Genomic DNA, 18,120 nt, shown 5'->3' with positions numbered 1-18,120 from the left:
CTGCACTAACCCCTTCCAGTGATCATGGGAGTTATGATACTCTCTCTCTCTCTCTCTGCACTAACCCCTTCCAGTGATCATGGGAGTCATGATACTCTCTCTCTCTCTCTGCACTAACCCCTGCCAGTGATCATGGGAGTCATGATACTCTCTCTCTCTCTCTCTGCACGAACCCCTTCCAGTGATCATGGAAGTCATGGTGCTCTCTCTGCACTAACCCCTTCCAGTGATCATGCGAGTTATGATACTCTCTCTCTCTCTGCACTAACCCCTTCCAGTGATCATGGGAGTTATGATACTCTCTCTCTCTCTGCACTAACCCCTTCCAGTGATCATGGGAGTCATGGTGCTCTCTCTCTCTCTCTGCACTAACCCCTTCCAGTGATCATGGGAGTTATGATACTCTCTCTCTCTCTCTGCACTAACCCCTTCCGGTGATCATGGGAGTCATGATACTCTCTCTCTCTCTCTGCACTAACCCCTTCCAGTGATCATGGGAGTTATGATACTCTCTCTCTCTCTCTCTGCACTAACCCCTGCCAGTGATCATGGGAGTTATGATACTCTCTCTCTCTCTCTGCACTAACCTCTGCCAGTGATCATGGGAGTTATGATGCTGATAGTACTGGCTTCAGCCAGGAGGAATTTCGGTTCTTTCTTGTTTTTAGGATATCCAAGTATAATTTCTAGTACCAGCATTACAATCTGTGGGGTGTCCAGGGTGATCACCATCACTGATTCACATCCTGCCCGGCAAATGGGAAAAAACCCAAGGAGTCTTCAAACATACCTGCGGACTTGAATGGCTTTCCGGAGATTTCCTGACTCAAATTTGGAGTAGAAGCGCAGAGAGTCTGAATCTTCAACAGTGTCCTGAGAGCTAAGGGTGAAAGATAAGGGAGGGAGAGGGGAGGAAACAGTACATGTCCCCTTGAGTTTGAGTTTAATATTTTGTTTCATACTGCATGGTTCAATATGTGATAATAACTTATAGTACACACATGAGAATGGTTTCACCATGGCAGGGTGGATGGGATGGAGTAAGCCCATCTGCAGTATGTTAAATGGTGGGGTTAGAAATCAGGGTTACAGGGGGGGAGAGTGTCACGGAGAAGGGGCTGTATCAGTGTGATCACCCCCCAGGCTCGTACTTATCAAGAAGCTCTTACTCACAAGCAGGCTGTGCTGAAGCTGCGGCGGTGAAAATTGAGTACTGCTCTTTGCTTGTTGCTTGTTAATCTTTAATGGTTTGTTTAGAGCTGCACTCTGCTGCTTGTTAATCTTTAATGGTTTGTTTAGAGCTGCACTCTGCTGCTTGTTAATCTTTAATGGTTTGTTTAGAGCTGCACTCTGTTGCTTGTTAATCTTTAATGGTTTGTTTAGAGCTGCACTCTGCTGCTTGTTAATCTTTAATGGTTTGTTTAGAGCTGCACTATGTTGCTTGTTAATCTTTAATGGTTTGTTTAGAGCTGCACTCTGTTGCTTGGGAGTTTAAAATTCAGACTCTCTCTTTTAGGTGCACAGAGTGTTTGTGTATTTTTTTTTTGTACTTTGCCTAGAACACTATCACGCTGGAGGTCAAACAGGGTTCCTTTGCGAGCATTTGGGTTGGCTGTGCACTGCAATGTGAAAGCATGAGCAAGAACAAGGTGCACAGCAGTAGTGCTAGTGGTTAAGGGTCCTTTATTGTCAGGGAGTGGAGGGGGCATGTGTTCAGATGGAGGCTTTGTGTTCCTCGATGTGTTAATACATTCTCTACATTGAGAGAATACATTCACACAGTGCAATTTGCAAAGAGGTGAAAAGTGCATCTGCTCAGATGTACAGCAGTAAGATTTCCTTTAGCCTAGACATCATGCTGAGTGCAAATGTTTTGGATTATTCTGTTATTAATATGTAAATACACATTTTGCCTAAACTGATCCTAGATCATCTCAGGTAAGCTCTGACACAGAATCCTTGTTTACCAAAGTTCAGAATGGAATAGCTTGTAGCTGCTTAGGCAGAAAAATACAAAGAGCCTGCTTCTGTGTGGCAGCATAACCTTATGAAACTTCGCTGATGCATTATTAATGATTGCAGGGCTCTGGCTTGGGGAGTGGAGCATTGGGGGTAATAGGGTACAGGGCAATGGATTGTATACCAGTCTTAACTACTTCCAAATATTTGTGATTAAAAATGACCAACAGATTTAATATTGCACATCAGACACATCATTGATTGCAAGTTGATGACACACCAGCGTTGGCGTACTCCTACATTCAGCACAGAGATGTTACTATTGCATGAAGGTCAGATGTCTCCCTACGGCAAATATCATGTCTGTCATTTTTAATGCAGATAACAACATAGTGAATCGTCTAAAGTCACTGACATGGGATGGGAAGTCCAGCCCACAAGACAGATTGAATTAACCTGTGTCAATATCTATATAGCCAATGCACTAAATTAATTTATTTAAGGTAGATAAGATGTTGCTGAAAACTAAACTAGAACTAGCACTCTTTCTCCCTCCCTCTAGCCTGGTTAAATGAGCCTTCAAAATAGTTTTCACAAGCTTCCACAGTCACAGCTGTGATTCCTTATTTATAAGCCCTTTACCTGGGAGCTTCCAAATCAAACACGACTTTGTCAACAACATCTGCAGGACTGAGTAACCTCTGGATATCTTCAAACACTTTGCTTCTGGAAATGAAAAGACAAAATCTGTTAGATTGAATAAATTAATGCTGCCTTTAGATTTTTTTCTCTGTGCTGCAGCAAAAAAGCATTTGCAGGCCAATAAAGCTTCTCCCACACAGGGATTCATCACTTCACTTGCTTTTTACAAGACAGGATTGCACAGATTTCTGCTGCATCACTGTCGCTCAGCAACCTGCTCACAAGTCCACAGTGCTGTTTTTTTTTGCATGTGAAGATTAGCATCTATTAAACTGGGACACAGTCCTCAGAGGCAATGCCACTATACCTTCCCTGAGCTTTCAGAAAGTAAAGTAGACAAGGCAGTGGGTGGAGGTCCAGTTAAAATGCACCCGCTCATTCATGGCCCACAGTATGCTGATAAAAGCACTTGGTTGTGATAGAGGTGAGAGGTGTGTCGAGGGGTATTCTCGAGCACTCAGCCACCTGTTCTGTATTAGAAAATGATTAGACATCCTTAGCATGCATGCCTGTTCCAGCTCAACAGCACACCAGTTATTTCCCCACTCGCTCACTGAGACATGCTGATTGGCTCCCAGCTGTCCCAGTCTTTCCACAGATCAGATGGAAGCTACAAGGAGCACACAATCAAAGCCAGTTAAGAAGCTCTATAGCGCCCCTCTCCTCTTGAACAGTGCATTATTATGCGTCGATTATTTCACAGCCAGCTGTTAGAATCCATTGCTGTGTAACAAGCTCCACTCTGAGATGTGGAAAGAAAGAAAAGCACAGAAAACAGCACATTCAAAGAACATGTGCTGGACTCCTTTGCTCCTTTCAATTGTTTAATCAAAATTTACCCAAGGGAGACAGACTGGGGTCAGAGGTGGAGAACAGAATTTATTCTGGCAGGTTTTCAAAATCCCCGGAAAAGTATCCAAGGATTTTTAAACCATATTAATAATTACAAGAATACCGTGAACACAACTGGAAACATCACACAATACAAAAAAGGCACCCCCTTATTCAATACTCTACAAAGACAGACTGCAGTTCAGCAGAGCACCCCCTTATTCAGTACTCCACAAACAAACAGACAGACTGCAGTTCAGCAGAGCTCCCCCTTATTCAGTACTCTACAAAGACAGACTGCAGTTCAGCAGAGCACCCCCTTATTCAATACTCTACAAACAAACAGACAAGACTGCAGTTCAGCAGGTTGGTTATTAAAGCATGAACAGGACACGTGAGACATGTCTGTCCAACAAGCTCAGTGCTGGTGTCAGAGTCAATACAGCCACAGGAACTACAAACAAAATGAATCAGTCCTGGAGGGCTGGTAAAAAGAATTCACTGAAAAATGAAATGTCTTGCCAGTGCTAATGATAGAGTGCGGATAGTGAGACTCACCAGTGCTAATGATAGAGTGCAGATAGTGAGACTCACCAGTGCTAATGATAGAGTGCGGATAGTGAGACTCACCAGTGCTAATGATAGAGTGCAGATAGTGAGACTCACCAGTGCTAATGATAGAGTGCAGATAGTGAGACTCACCAGTGCTAATGATAGAGTGCAGATAGTGAGACTCAACAGTGCTAATGATAGAGTGCGGATAGTGAGACTCTGTGTGCTAATGACAGAGTGCAGATAGTGAGACTCACCAGTGCTAATGATAGAGTGCAGATAGTGAGACTCACCAGTGCTAATGATAGAGTGCAGATAGTGAGACTCACCAGTGCTAATGATAGAGTGCAGATAGTGAGACTCACCAGTGCTAATGATAGAGTGCAGATAGTGAGACTCGCCAGTGCTAATGATAGAGTGCAGATAGTGAGACTCGCCAGTGCTAATGATAGAGTGCAGATAGTGAGACTCGCCAGTGCTAATGATAGAGTGCAGATAGTGAGACTCACCAGTGCTAATGATAGAGTGCAGATAGTGAGACTCACCAGTGCTAATGATAGAGTGCAGATAGTTAGACTCGCCAGTGCTAATGATAGAGTGCAGATAGTGAGACTCACCAGTGCTAATGATAGAGTGCAGATAGTGAGACTCACCAGTGCTAATGATAGAGTGCAGATAGTGAGACTCTGTGTGCTAATGACAGAGTGCAGATAGTGAGACTCACCAGTGCTAATGATAGAGTGCAGATAGTGAGACTCACCAGTGCTAATGATAGAGTGCAGATAGTGAGACTCACCAGTGCTAATGATAGAGTGCAGACAGTGAGACTCACCAGTGCTAATGATAGAGTGCAGATAGTGAGACTCACCAGTGCTAATGATAGAGTGCAGATAGTGAGACTCACCAGTGCTAATGATGTCAACTGCAAGTATATACAGTCACTGAGAACTCCCTCTATGATAAGAGATTCCAGCACACTATCTAATAGTACAGAAATTGCATTTCATTTATTTATGTAAAAACCCAACTGTATAAATGGGTAATTGTATGTAAAAATAATGTGATATCTTGTAACAATTGTAAGTCGCCCTGGATAAGGGCTCAGCTAAGAAATAAATAATAATAATAATAATTTATCTTCAAAAAAGATGTATTTCTATCCACTTCTTAATGAATGCCAAATGAAGACAGTAGCAAAGTTGCTGTTGACTATCATACAGGGGTGTGCACGAAGCAGAAAGCTGAACCACAAAAATAGCTATCTTCTATATAGTTTGTGTATCTCTGCTTTGTGGACATTTTACAGAATTTGATCAATTTGAAGGATGCTGATTTGAGATGCATATTATAGGGGGCTAAAGTAAAAAGACTCAATAGAGACGTCTCCATGCCATCGATGTACTGGACTGTGTTGTTTGCTCTTGCAGGTTTTCCTCAGTACTGGACTGTGTTGTTTGCTCTTGCAGGTTTGCCTCTGTACTGGACTGTGTTGTTTGCTCTTGCAGGTTTGCCTCTGTACTGGACTGTGTTGTTTGCTCTTGCAGGTTTGCCTCTGTACTGGACTGTGTTGTTTGCTCTTGCAGGTTTGCCTCAGTACTGGACTGTGTTGTTTGCTCTTGCAGGTTTGCCTCTGTACTGGACAGTGTTGTTTGCTCTTGCAGGTTTGCCTCTGTACTGGACTGTGTTGTTTGCTCTTGCAGGTTTACTTTTACCATTCTTCAGCCCTGACAGGGAATCAGGTTTTCAGTCCACAGATCCAAAGACAGCTCTCTGCAAGTCACTGTATCATTCAGTTTACAACACAAAGCACATCTAAACCAGGCGTAAGCATGGTGTAAAGAGCCTTGACTCTGCACACAACACAATCGAATGGAGCAGCGATGACTAGAAGAATGGCACACTCCAGTGTCTTTCCGCTATTCAGGGGTGTTAATGTAGTTTATCCATCTGCAGTCCACTCTCCCCTCTCCTGTAATATCATCCAATTTAATAAAGCACCCTTTCAGGACTTGGCTCCCACCTGCAGTCTGAGAGAAGGCTGTGAGGACTCTGTCCTGTTTATAGGTGATATCCTGTTGCTGACAGACCAACACACATAACTAGTTTCCAGTGAATTGCCCCATGGTCGAGGCAAACACTCATCAATGCTCCATAATGAAATGATAAGTATCTGCTAAGTGATTCTGATCTAAGATCAGCTGTCCAAGATGCCAAAAAGAGGGAACAAATTAATCAACTGGTGAAGGAAAGGAAATGAAAATGTCTTGGGTTGCTTTTTCCTCTGTCACGCAGTTTCATTGTCACACGCCCTGCCGCAGTACGGTTCTTTATGAATAATGACGGCACCACAATATGCTGACACGTCCTGCTAAAGACTAGCTGTGCTCAGCCCTGGGCAGAGACAAACACTCAACACTGTGCTGGCCAAGAGCGAGACAGCTCTGAACGTATTGTAGTGCACAGTATCTGCAGGTGTAATATACAAATATAGCTCTTGCCTAGAATTTGCATTCACTCAAATTGCACGTCAATCATAATACCAATAAATGGCATGAATAAAGCAGCCCTTACCTCTGCACTCCCTGTCTGCGCTGTGCCATTGGTTGCCGGTAGGGTGGCGGGAGGTGCCCCCAGAAGTCCGGGAAGGCGAGGACGGAGTACCCGGCGATGGATTTGGTGTTGGCGGCTGTGCTGGTGTAGACCCGGGGGTCGTGGCCGGGGATACAGCCCCGGTGCTTCTCCAGCAGACACTTAATCATACTGGAGACCTCATGTCCGGCTGTCCCGCTGCTCAGGTACTGGCTGTGGAAGTCTCTGGGGTTGAGCTGGGGTTCTGGACCCCCGCTGCTGCCTGCCTGACGAGGGCCGCTCCCCTCCCCTTCTGGGTCTCCCTGGTTCTCAGACACAGGCTTGGACCTAGGGGACCGCTGGTCCTCTCGTCTACCCCCAGAGAAGAATCTTGGGCCAGGACCAGCGTCGCCATACAGGAAGCCATCCCCATCGGAGCTCTCCTCTCCGTCTGGGTCTGAATCCAGATCCTGATGGTTAGAAATGGGAATTCACTGCAGCACAGACCACCTGCCACTCAGCCATTCATCCTTCACTCTCTGTTTAGAAGGAGACTCGGTGTAAATAACTATTAGTGTAGACACTGCTCTAGTCTCACCTGTGGAAATGACACTGCTGTAGTCTCACCTGTGGAAATGACACTACTTTAGCCTCACCTGTGGTAATGACACTGCTCTAGTCTCACCTGTGGAAATGACACTGCTTTAGCCTCACCTGTGGAAATGACACTGCTCTAGTCTCACCTGTGGAAATGACACTGCTCTAGCCTCACCTGTGGAAATGACACTGCTCTAGTCTCACCTGTGGAAATGACACTGTTCTAGTCTCACCTGTGGAAATGACACTGCTTTAGCCTCACCTGTGGAAATGACACTGTTCTAGTCTCACCTGTGGAAATGACACTGCTTTAGCCTCACCTGTGGAAATGACACTGCTCTAGTCTCACCTGTGGAAATGACACTGCTCTAGTCTCACCTGTGGAAATGACACTGCTCTAGTCTCACCTGTGGAAATGACACTGTTCTAGTCTCACCTGTGGAAATGACACTGCTCTAGTCTCCCCTGTGGAAATGACAATGCTCTAGTCTCACCTGTGGAAATGACACTGCTCTAGTCTCACCTGTGGAAATGACACTGCTGTAGTCTCACCTGTGGAAATGACACTACTTTAGCCTCACCTGTGGTAATGACACTGCTCTAGTCTCACCTGTGGAAATGACACTACTTTAGCCTCACCTGTGGAAATGACACTGCTCTAGCCTCACCTGTGGAAATGACACTGCTCTAGCCTCACCTGTGGAAATGACACTGCTGTAGTCTCACCTGTGGAAATGACACTACTTTAGCCTCACCTGTGGAAATGACACTGCTGTAGTCTCACCTGTGGAAATGACACTGCTCTAGTCTCACCTGTGGAAATGACACTGCTCTAGCCTCACCTGTGGAAATGACATATTCACACTTCAGTGCTCTACCTTGCTAGCCTGTGCTTTGTATTTTCAATGGGTTTTTACAAACACTTGCTGTGCTTTTATAAACGGGCATGCCTTGCTTAATGTATCTTTTTGCTCACCATGCTAATACTTTTCTGTATATGAGGAGCTGAATTCAGCATCACTATTAGCATTCACCATTGCGGCTCCATTGCAGGGTGCCACTATTCGACAGTGTTTGTTGATGGAGAAGAGGGTAGAGGGCTTACAGCACAATTAAATGAGACAATCTTGAATAATAACAAGCCATCTGAGCGGCATTGTTTAAGAAGGGGGTGGAAGCTCTAACTCAAGGGAAGGATGCTGACACACAGCAGATGGTGCTTGTCTTTTCAGTGAGACAGTGAGTCTGTGCTCAGGGTTGCTGGGATTACCAATGCCATTCCCAGGGTACCCTGGGACTCGCTTCATCTCGGTGCTTTTTCTTCTCTTGTCACCTATTCTTAGCTCAGATATCTGTCTAAATCAGGGCTTCTCCTATTCACACAGCTGGGTTTTCACAGAAGAAATTAGCCTTCTGGTTTCCAATCCTGCACACTTATATCAAGGATGAGTAGCGTCAATCAATGTCACAAATGATCTTCCGTTTGGCAGGAATGCAGGAGATGAGGCATCACTATGTGCTGGAAATTATTAGTCTTCTCTCGAGGGGCCTGCATGTATTAAGAAGAGAGACTGGCAGGCCAGGCAATGGAACCAGTGGAGAGATAATTGCTTAGATTAGTCACATAGAAGTATAGGGTCACAATGTTATAGAAAATCAGATCATATCAGATCAATGGACATGGGGATAGACATTAAAGAAGATGGTCCCCCAGAGGATCACATTATTATTATTATTATTATTATTATTATTATTATTATTATTATTATTATCATCATCAGTAATAATGTCTTCTCTACAGTAGTTTTTGCTGCAAACACACAAGCTTTCTCCCTGTCAAGCCTTGACTTTATCAGACTAACACGCACTCTCCTGCTGCTACATACAGCAGTAGGAGGTTATGAATGGAGTCTGCAGAATGTGTTTTACAGTAACACTAATCTAACGAAATACGTAAAGATTTGACATTTTCAATCACAAACCTATGAAATGCGTACAGTTCTTTTTACAATATCAGCCACTAACACTACGGAGCTTAACTCTTTCATCTGCAGAGCCAGGAGTCCGACCCAATACAAGACCCCAGTGACATGGTGTCAGAGGCAGCATACATGTGAGAATAAATTAGATCTTTTTATTATTCTGAGCTGCTAAAATCCTGGCCCAGCCTTATTTCATTTAGCCGCTGTCTCACGCCCCTTTGAATTATTACAGAGGGGAAGACGGCAGTAAATTAATTGGAGAAGTAACATTTTTCAATGCCAGCTGTTAATCTAATAAGTGATACTATTTCAATTAAAACAGTGGTGCCGGGTGCAGTGAGACACAGTGTGGAGAGATTCACTTGCAGCACAGTGACATTTCTATTCATTTCTACTCGTGGCAAGACCAAAGTGTATCATTGCAAGTTCAGCTTGAGCGGTTTGGATGACGAGGGTGTCGCTACACCAAGAAAGAGGTCTGGTTTCTGAGTAATGAATATTTACTGTGTTTGAGAAAGAGGTGCTCTACCAACAAATTATCAAAAGAGAAGCATTTTACTGTCTGTTATAACTGTTCAATAACAATACACAGTGCTTAGGAATACTGAATAAAAATAACAATGAAACATAAATCAAAAAGCGAGTTTTAGTGTTCTGATTCAGGGATCCCCCTGAATCAGAGGGCACAGTTCTGTAACAATGCTGAAGAGAATAGCCCCCGATCCCCCTCAGTCAGAGGACACAGTTCTGTAACAATGATCCCCCTCAATCAGAGGGCACAGTTCTGTAACAATGCTGAAAAGATTACCTGGAAGTCGTAGTGAAGCTCAGGGCAGAGCCTGGCATACTGGCCCAGCTCCTCTAGGGGGCGGTCAGGCTCCGGTCGCGTGCGAAGCTTCGTCAAGTCAGTCTCTAGATCATCGTCCTGCAGGTACACAGGTTACACAGCACGAGGAACAATGAGTTCAGCCGTTCCGCCCTACTTCTACAGTTCATGGTCCAGCACGATTCCTAGAGGACTGATGTACTGGATACCAGCAGCCCAACTCTAATGTTGTTTGTTTCTGTATTTTGTTTCCCTCAGTTTTCTTTCAGACAAACAGATATGCTTCCAGGTGTTTTCAATCTATTTCTACAGGTTTAACCAACAGCACTTCATAATATTGCAGTATTGCTAGTGTGCCGCTGGTTTAGAGATTGCTAGGAGAGGGGGCTTGATTCACGGACACAGCGAGCCAGTGTGCCGCTGGTTTAGAGATTTCTGAGAGAGGGGGCTTGATTCATGGACACAGCGAGCCAGTGTGCCGCTGGTTTAGAGATTTCTGAGAGAGGGGGCTTGATTCACGGACACAGCGAGCCAGTGTGCCGCTGGTTTAGAGATTTCTGAGAGAGGGGGCTTGATTCATGGACACAGCGAGCCAGTGTGCCGCTGGTTTAGAGATTTCTGAGAGAGGGGGCTTGATTCATGGACACAGCGAGTCAGTGTGCCGCTGGTTTAGAGATTGCTGGGAGAGGGGGCTTGATTCATGGACACAGCGAGTCAGTGTGCCACTGGTTTAGAGATTTCTGAGAGAGGGGGCTTGATTCATGGACACAGCGAGTCAGTGTGCCGCTGGTTTAGAGATTTCTGAGAGAGGGGGCTTGATTCATGGACACAGCGAGCCAGTGTGCCGCTGGTTTAGAGATTTCTGAGAGAGGGGGCTTGATTCATGGACACAGCGAGCCAGTGTGCCTCTGGTTTAGAGATTGCTAGGAGAGGGGGCTTGATTCATGGACACAGTGAGTCAGTGTGCCGCTGGTTTAGAGATTTCTGAGAGAGGGGGCTTGATTCATGGACACAGCGAGCCAGTGTGCCGCTGGTTTAGAGATTGCTAGGAGAGGGGGCTTGATTCATGGACACAGCGAGCCAGTGTGCCGCTGGTTTAGAGATTGCTAGGAGAGGGGGCTTGATTCATGGACACAGCGAGCCAGTGTGCCGCTGGTTTAGAGATTGCTAGGAGAGGGGGCTTGATTCATGGACACAGCGAGCCAGTGTGCCGCTGGTTTAGAGATTGCTAGGAGAGGGGGCTTGATTCATGGACACAGCGAGCCAGTGTGCCGCTGGTTTAGAGATTTCTGAGAGAGGGGGCTTGATTCACGGACACAGCGAGCCAGTGTGCCACTGGTTTGTGTCACGCTCACAGCTCTTTTATTTTGAAAGTAAAAGTTAAGTCTGGAAAAGAGATGGATGTGGAAGGCCCTGCACCAGCATGTCAGAATGTCAGCACTCTGCACAGGAGGGGCATTACCATGACTGTGTGCAGAGGGTGGAAATGCAATACAGATTCCTATATATTCTTTTCATTTCTTTTGCTATTTCATTTTTCGTTTTGCTGTTTGTTTAGCCAGTATGGTCTCAGTAAAGCATTGAAACTGCCTTAATGACTGTGCAGCCATCAGAACAGCAGGATTTCAAACTTGGATTTGTTCCCATGCTGCAGAAGTCAGGCAGCAGTTTTACAGAACTCCTATTTGGAGAGATCAGTATTAAAGATTGACTAGAAATATATATCTTTTGCCATTTCCATCAAGAAACCAGAATGATTTTTGGCATGGTACAAATCAACCCTCTGCTCCCAGAGCAGTAATTATTATAAATCAGAGAGTGCCTCTCAGCTAATCAAAAGTCTTCATTGATGTCTGCCAGAACTGTCTTCTTTAACACAGAACAGAAATGTATTGACATAAAAGCCTCAAAGTTATCACGTAACATTTTTCACAGAAGGGGACATACATTTAGAAAATAGCATGTGTGTGTGGGTGTGGGTGTGTGTGGATGATGTAGTCCTTCACATTAAAGATGATTCATATAAATTATTATGCTCTCTCCTCTTTGTGAATCAAGCATGCACAATTCCCTGTATAATCTTCAAAATGAACAGACTTACTTCTTCTCTGTCCAAATCATCAATTTCTGCGTCTTCTTCATCACTTTCTTCTTCCAAATTATCAGCTGAAAATAAGGAGGCTGTCAAATAGCTTCATATGGCATTCTAGCAGAATTCTAATGACCTATAACATTCTAATAGCTGTTACTCAGATATTGAGATGTATTCATTTTTATGAGTACATAGCCTGCTTGTAAGTGCCTTTCTCATTCATTGCCACGTCACAGAGTCACCGTTAATGTTTCTCGAGATATTCCATCTATAGCTGGCAATGCACAGCAGCCTTGCACCTTATGGCTCAACCTCTAATGGCTTCAGAGAACAGTGTTCTGGACGAGATGTGCCGGAGCACCAGATGGAAAATCCGGCCAGCAAAATGATGCTTGATATTTTATGACTGGATTCAGCATGCTGCCTGCAAACATATGGAGTGAAAGTGCAGGCATGGGAAGCTCCCTGGAAGGGCAAAGCGAAGGTTAAGTCAAACATTTACAAACAAAAATGCAAATCCCTTCAGCAAGGAGCGAGGCAGAGAGCCAGACAAAATGATCACGACGTGCCAAACTTCAATCAGCCTCTTGGCACTTCAGACACGGAGAGAGATTTCAATCTGAAGGGTGATTATTGCACTAGTCCTGGAGTTGGTGGGGCTGTTAGCAGCACGGATGTTAAAACCCCATTGTCCTCTAACTATACAACAGAAATGCAGTACATGTAAGCTGCGTCTTGTTCCTGTCAGATTGCAGGCTGTAACACACAGCTCTCAAGCACCGCCATTAACCAGCCTTCTTAGGGTCGGACAAAGCGTGTCATGTTAGAATAGTGAAGAGCACAGAGAGGCAAGAAAAATCAACGTTTGTCCAAAACAAAACTTTTTACACTCCAATATGTTCTGCTGTCGGAGGGTCAGTCTTCAAGCTGATCCTTTAGAACCATCTTCAAGGTGGACTTGCTAGACTTTTAAACCATGCCTTTGTCTTCCTTTCATTAGTTTTTGTATAATGTGTCTTCCTTTCTCAGGTGAGCTCATCATTTAACGCTTGCGAAGGTCTCTTATTCAGGTCACACCTGTTCCACCCCTTTTCCCCTGGCTAGAGGAAGTGTGCAACTGTAATATGTTAGTATAAGTGTGGAACAGTCTCCCTTTACTACCCTAACACTCAATATTTAACATAAGAGAATGTTTCTGTGCTGGTTGACACCTATGAAAATCTCAAAATGTTTTTTTTTTCCCCAGTTCTACATCTTTTTACTGGAAATGTGAACACTCAAGCTATTAAAGCCCCCGATGGATTGTAAAATGTCACTCTGCTTTTAAAACTCCTTCGCTCTGGAACAGAATACCTGCTTTTATAAAAGAGGCATCTCCTCTCCCAAGTGAAATCAGATGTGTCTAAAACTGCTTTGTAACTGATGGCTCTGTCGTTGCTCCTGTGTTATGTGACCTCTGATTTGTATATTTAATGAAGGGTGTTTTTTCCTCTGTGATCCTGCTGGACAGGATGAATCAGCCCAATGAGTTGTTTCCTGGAGGGTTTCCTTTAATAAATATTCAGAAGCACATGTGAATACTGAATAAGGATGAGCTGAACTTGTCACAAGAGAATAAAGGATAGAAGGTTGATCACAAAGAATATTCAGCGAGAGACTGGAGACATGACCCCTGCGGACCACCGGGTCCTGCCTGTGTGAAGACTGATGCAGTTCAGTATTCTTTGTATTTAACAGAGCCTCACCTTGAATCTAATTAAGCTCCACTTTTAAAAGAAAGTTGCACTCTTAATAAGACCCAACTAAGTGTTGAACAACTTTAGGGGGCCTCTTATGCCAATTGGTCGGTAATTTCCAAGAAGCAAGATGTTATTTGTCATACAGGTGGACAGATCATGCAGTTTAAGGATTATAGAGCACTTTCATCCATTGTATACGTACTGTATAGTATATCAAAATCACAGCATGTTGTTTAGAAGATTTCCATTGCACTGACATGTTTCTTCAGCCCCCAAGGAGCAGAGATGGATCTCAAGGCCCCTTTTGTATTTCCTCTTGTATGTCATGTAAGTTAGAAATAATTGCCCAGGACACATTCCTGAAGCCATGTCTGAAGCTGTCCCGCCTTACCCTCGGATGTGGGGGCGCTCTCCGGGTTCAGGGTGGGGCAGCCGGGCAGGGGGAAGGAGTAGGTGCTGCGATCGCTCCGCAGAGGAAGGGGCTGCTTGGGGTAACACTTCCTCATGATCTGGGTGACAGACTTTGCAAGTGATTCCAGACCTCTGCTCGCCAGGCAGGCCTAAAACACAGCGAGGAAAAAATATCTGTTGAATAGATCAATTTACCAGAGTGAGCAACACGGTGGGAAATATAAACAACACATGTAAACTTGAATACAAAGGAAATGCAGCAATGTTCTGAAGAGGATACTGTCGTTTCTTAGCCTAGATGTTGTACAGGCTGGAGAGATGATAATTAGTATGGTTATAGCAAATCCGCCGGATAAGGAGCAGAGAGTTTGTTCTTTTTTTAATCTCTCTCACAAGCACAAGTTCTGCAGACATGGCCAAGCACACCCCTACCTAATAAATCAGCTTCAGATAGCTCCTCTTCACAGGAGAAAGCAGCAACTCCATGGAGAAAGAGCCTTTAACAAATCTTTTCTAATTAATATGGGAAAGCTGTGGATTATTAAATAGCAGGGTAAAAAAAGATATTAATAATATAGTAATTTCTCCTTGTGCTTTGATTTCCAGCTCCCCAGGAAAATCAATACGTCTGCCCAGGGCTCATGTATCACTCTCCCCGCTATCCGAAAAATCAAGCTAGTGCTAACCTGCTTGTACATCATTGTTGTGCACTATCACGTTATATTGATTTATCATCATCAATGGACTGGGAGCTTTCTGTAATGTGTATGTAGTGAGCTTCACCGCAGAATGCACATGCAATGGAAGAATGCCATTAGTCTATAGTTCTGATTGTCTAAACTTAGTCAAGGGCTTTGCTACTGTGGAAGGACAGTTTTGAGTAAGCGTACCCATTAAAGTTAAGCTTTATATACCGGTATATTATATACCAGCATCAGCTATATGTTGGAAAACTGCAAAAATGGGTACATTTACAATAAGTATTCTTTAAACCCTAGAACATGCACACTGCCTGTGTGTATATACTGTATTGTAGTGAGCTAGCTGTATCTATTAGGACGTGGGGCTGTTTCAGCTGTAGTCAGTCTTGTTATTTGAATTGATTTAGACTTAGTTATAATGTTTTATTATTACGTATTAACAAAGCTGGAAAACAAATTGACAGGTATAGCTTTTTAAAATGTAACAAGGTTAATAAAAAATAATGAAAACCGTCATGCGCATTCTCGAAGCGCTTAGCCCAGTGATCCGTTTATAGCAGTTTTATATTAAAAGGAAAAGTAAAAAGCTTTCTGTAGTAAAGCTCCATATCTCGGGAGGTGACGTGCTCCAACACACCTCGGCCTTGTTTCTTACTACAGTAGTTCTGCAGCCTCAGCAGTTTAATTTTGCTTTGTGAATCAGAGCCAATGTATTTCCTTCCTCACTCTCCACACAGCATCTTGTTAACTATCAAGCCCACACTTCCTGTCTAAACCCCTGTGATGAGAATTCACAAAGAACACAAACCAATTCAAAATGATAAACTTAGTTCATTATAAAAATGAGGCTCCACATAAAACTCTGGACTAAAACTCCTCGGGTAATAACTAAGACACCCCCCTTTTAAACAGGTTTCTGAAACAGTAATGTAATTTCTGCTGCTGTTCTGAGTCAGATCAACTCCATTGAGGATAGCAGGAGATTGAACAATTGAAGAGTTCTGGACAAATACACGTACACACAGTCCTGTATCACAAACACACACACAAACACAGTCCTGTATCACACACACACACACACACGACAACACAAATACACGTAATCACAGTCCTGTATCACAAACACACACACAAACACAGTCCTGTATCACACACACACACACAACAACACAAATACACGTACACACAGTCCTGTATCACAAACACACACACAAACACAGTCCTGTATCACACACACACACACACACACACACACAGTCCTGTATCACACACACACACACAGTCCTGTATCACACACACACACACGACAACACAAATACACGTAGACACAGTCCTGTATCACAAACACACACACAAACACAGTCCTGTATCACACACACACACACACACACACACAGTCCTGTATCACACACACACACACACACACACACACACACACACACACACAGTCCTGTATCACACACACACACACACACACACACAGTCCTGTATCACACACACACACACAGTCCTGTATCACACACACACGCACAAACACAGTCCTGTATCACACACACACACACAGTCCTGTATCACACACACACACACACACACACACACACACAGTCCTGTATCACACACACACACACACACAGAGTCCTGTATCACACACACACATAGTCCTGTATCACACACACACACACACACACACACACACACACAGAGTCCTGTATCACACACACACACATAGTCCTGTATCACACACACACACACACACATAGTCCTGTATCACACACACACACACACACACACACACACACACACAGAGTCCTGTATCACACACACACACATAGTCCTGTATCACATACACACACACACGACAGCACAAACACACGCACAATACAATAGTAATTGTACCCATCATCTTTACTACACAAGCCATGTTCATTTTTTACCTCTGTATGGTGTTTGAAATCATTTACAATGGACCTGCATTCTGTTGATATAATATTAAGATTTGTACCGCGCTTCTCTATCCATCTTACTGGCTGACAGGTTTATGCTGTTTTCATATTTAACTGGCATTGGTAGCTCTTTGTCCTTCAAAGCAGGGTTATTCATGCTTATGCAGTACAGCCCAGTCCTTGAGTAGAAACCAATTACTGTACGGTAAACAGACACTCAAACACACATAGCAGGCACACCAGTAGTAGCTGTAGAAGAGAACATCTCTGAGGAGTGAGCAATAGAAAATCAATGAGACGCTAACCTGAGCTGAGCCAGGGACAGACCCTGACTCTGTACAGGAAGGGGGACCTCTGTCTACGGTCAAACCCGTGAACTTACTAACAAGACAGAATCAACTGAGTGTGACAGCTAAGTGCAGCCAGACTGCAGTAAAGCACTGTGCACTGCAATTAGAATATAGAATGGGATGTACATTCTGTAAGAGAATGTGAGCCAGACTGCAATTAGAATATAGAATGGGATGTACATTCTGTAAGAGAATGTGAGCCAGACTGCAATAAAGCACCATGCACTGCAATTAGAATATAGAATGGGATGTACATGCTGTAAGGGAATCTGAGCCAGACTGCAATAAAGCACCATGCACTGCAATTAGAATATAGAATGGGATGTACATGCTGCAAGGGAATGTGAGCCAGTGTTTTTATTGTGCAGGTAAGGTGAGCTACAATTCAAACAGCAGCCCTCTGTGAGGCTCTGGGACCTTCATTTCCAGTCCAGTTTAAACAGACAGAGTAAAGTGTTGTTCATGGTGTTCAGTAGTCACTGAAACGTTGACTCATATGGAATCAGAGCTGATTTTCTGCCCTACTGTGAGTTGGGCTGGTGTGCAGTACCTGTGTGGTCCGGAAGAGGATCTCCATGCCCCCATCCTGCTCCAGGGCCCGCCGGCCCGCTGGGAGGTTGGTGAGGTGTCGGAGGCAGTGCAGGAGTGCCCTCCGGATGGGAATGTGCTTGTTTTCCGCATCATTGCTGTGCCAGTCCTCGTACAGATTCAGCAGGCTGGACACGTAGCCTTGGCTCACCGCACGCCTGCAGTTCCACTCTGTATAGAAAGGATCTGTCACTTTAACATGTCACAACCCTGCCCTGCAGGGAACCGCTTTCCCTCTATAGGGATGCTACCTGCTCCTCTTGTGGACACTAAACACTG

The 18,120-nt window shown here is 44.2% G+C and overlaps 1 protein-coding gene across 2 annotated transcripts in view; it reads right to left on the bottom strand.

Moving 5' to 3' along the window:
• The window catches only part of LOC117428351 (cytosolic carboxypeptidase 4-like), a 93,096-nt gene that overhangs the window by 57,899 nt on the left and 17,077 nt on the right, over window positions 1-18,120 (bottom strand). For both annotated transcript variants that reach the window (XM_058995614.1, XM_058995615.1), the window contains exons 7-13: window positions 17,804-18,012; window positions 14,240-14,408; window positions 12,119-12,183; window positions 10,000-10,116; window positions 6,616-7,082; window positions 2,602-2,685; window positions 791-880 (exon numbers count right to left, since the gene is read on the bottom strand). In XM_058995614.1, coding sequence (XP_058851597.1) covers window positions 791-880; window positions 2,602-2,685; window positions 6,616-7,082; window positions 10,000-10,116; window positions 12,119-12,183; window positions 14,240-14,408; window positions 17,804-18,012 — 1,201 coding nt within the window. The remainder of the gene's footprint in view (window positions 1-790; window positions 881-2,601; window positions 2,686-6,615; window positions 7,083-9,999; window positions 10,117-12,118; window positions 12,184-14,239; window positions 14,409-17,803; window positions 18,013-18,120) is intronic.

Source organism: Acipenser ruthenus, chromosome 21, assembly GCF_902713425.1.
Source record: "Acipenser ruthenus chromosome 21, fAciRut3.2 maternal haplotype, whole genome shotgun sequence".
Lineage (NCBI taxonomy): Eukaryota > Metazoa > Chordata > Actinopteri > Acipenseriformes > Acipenseridae > Acipenser > Acipenser ruthenus.
Note: the sequence above shows the minus strand (reverse complement) of the source record. Positions and strands in the feature narration are given on the sequence as shown.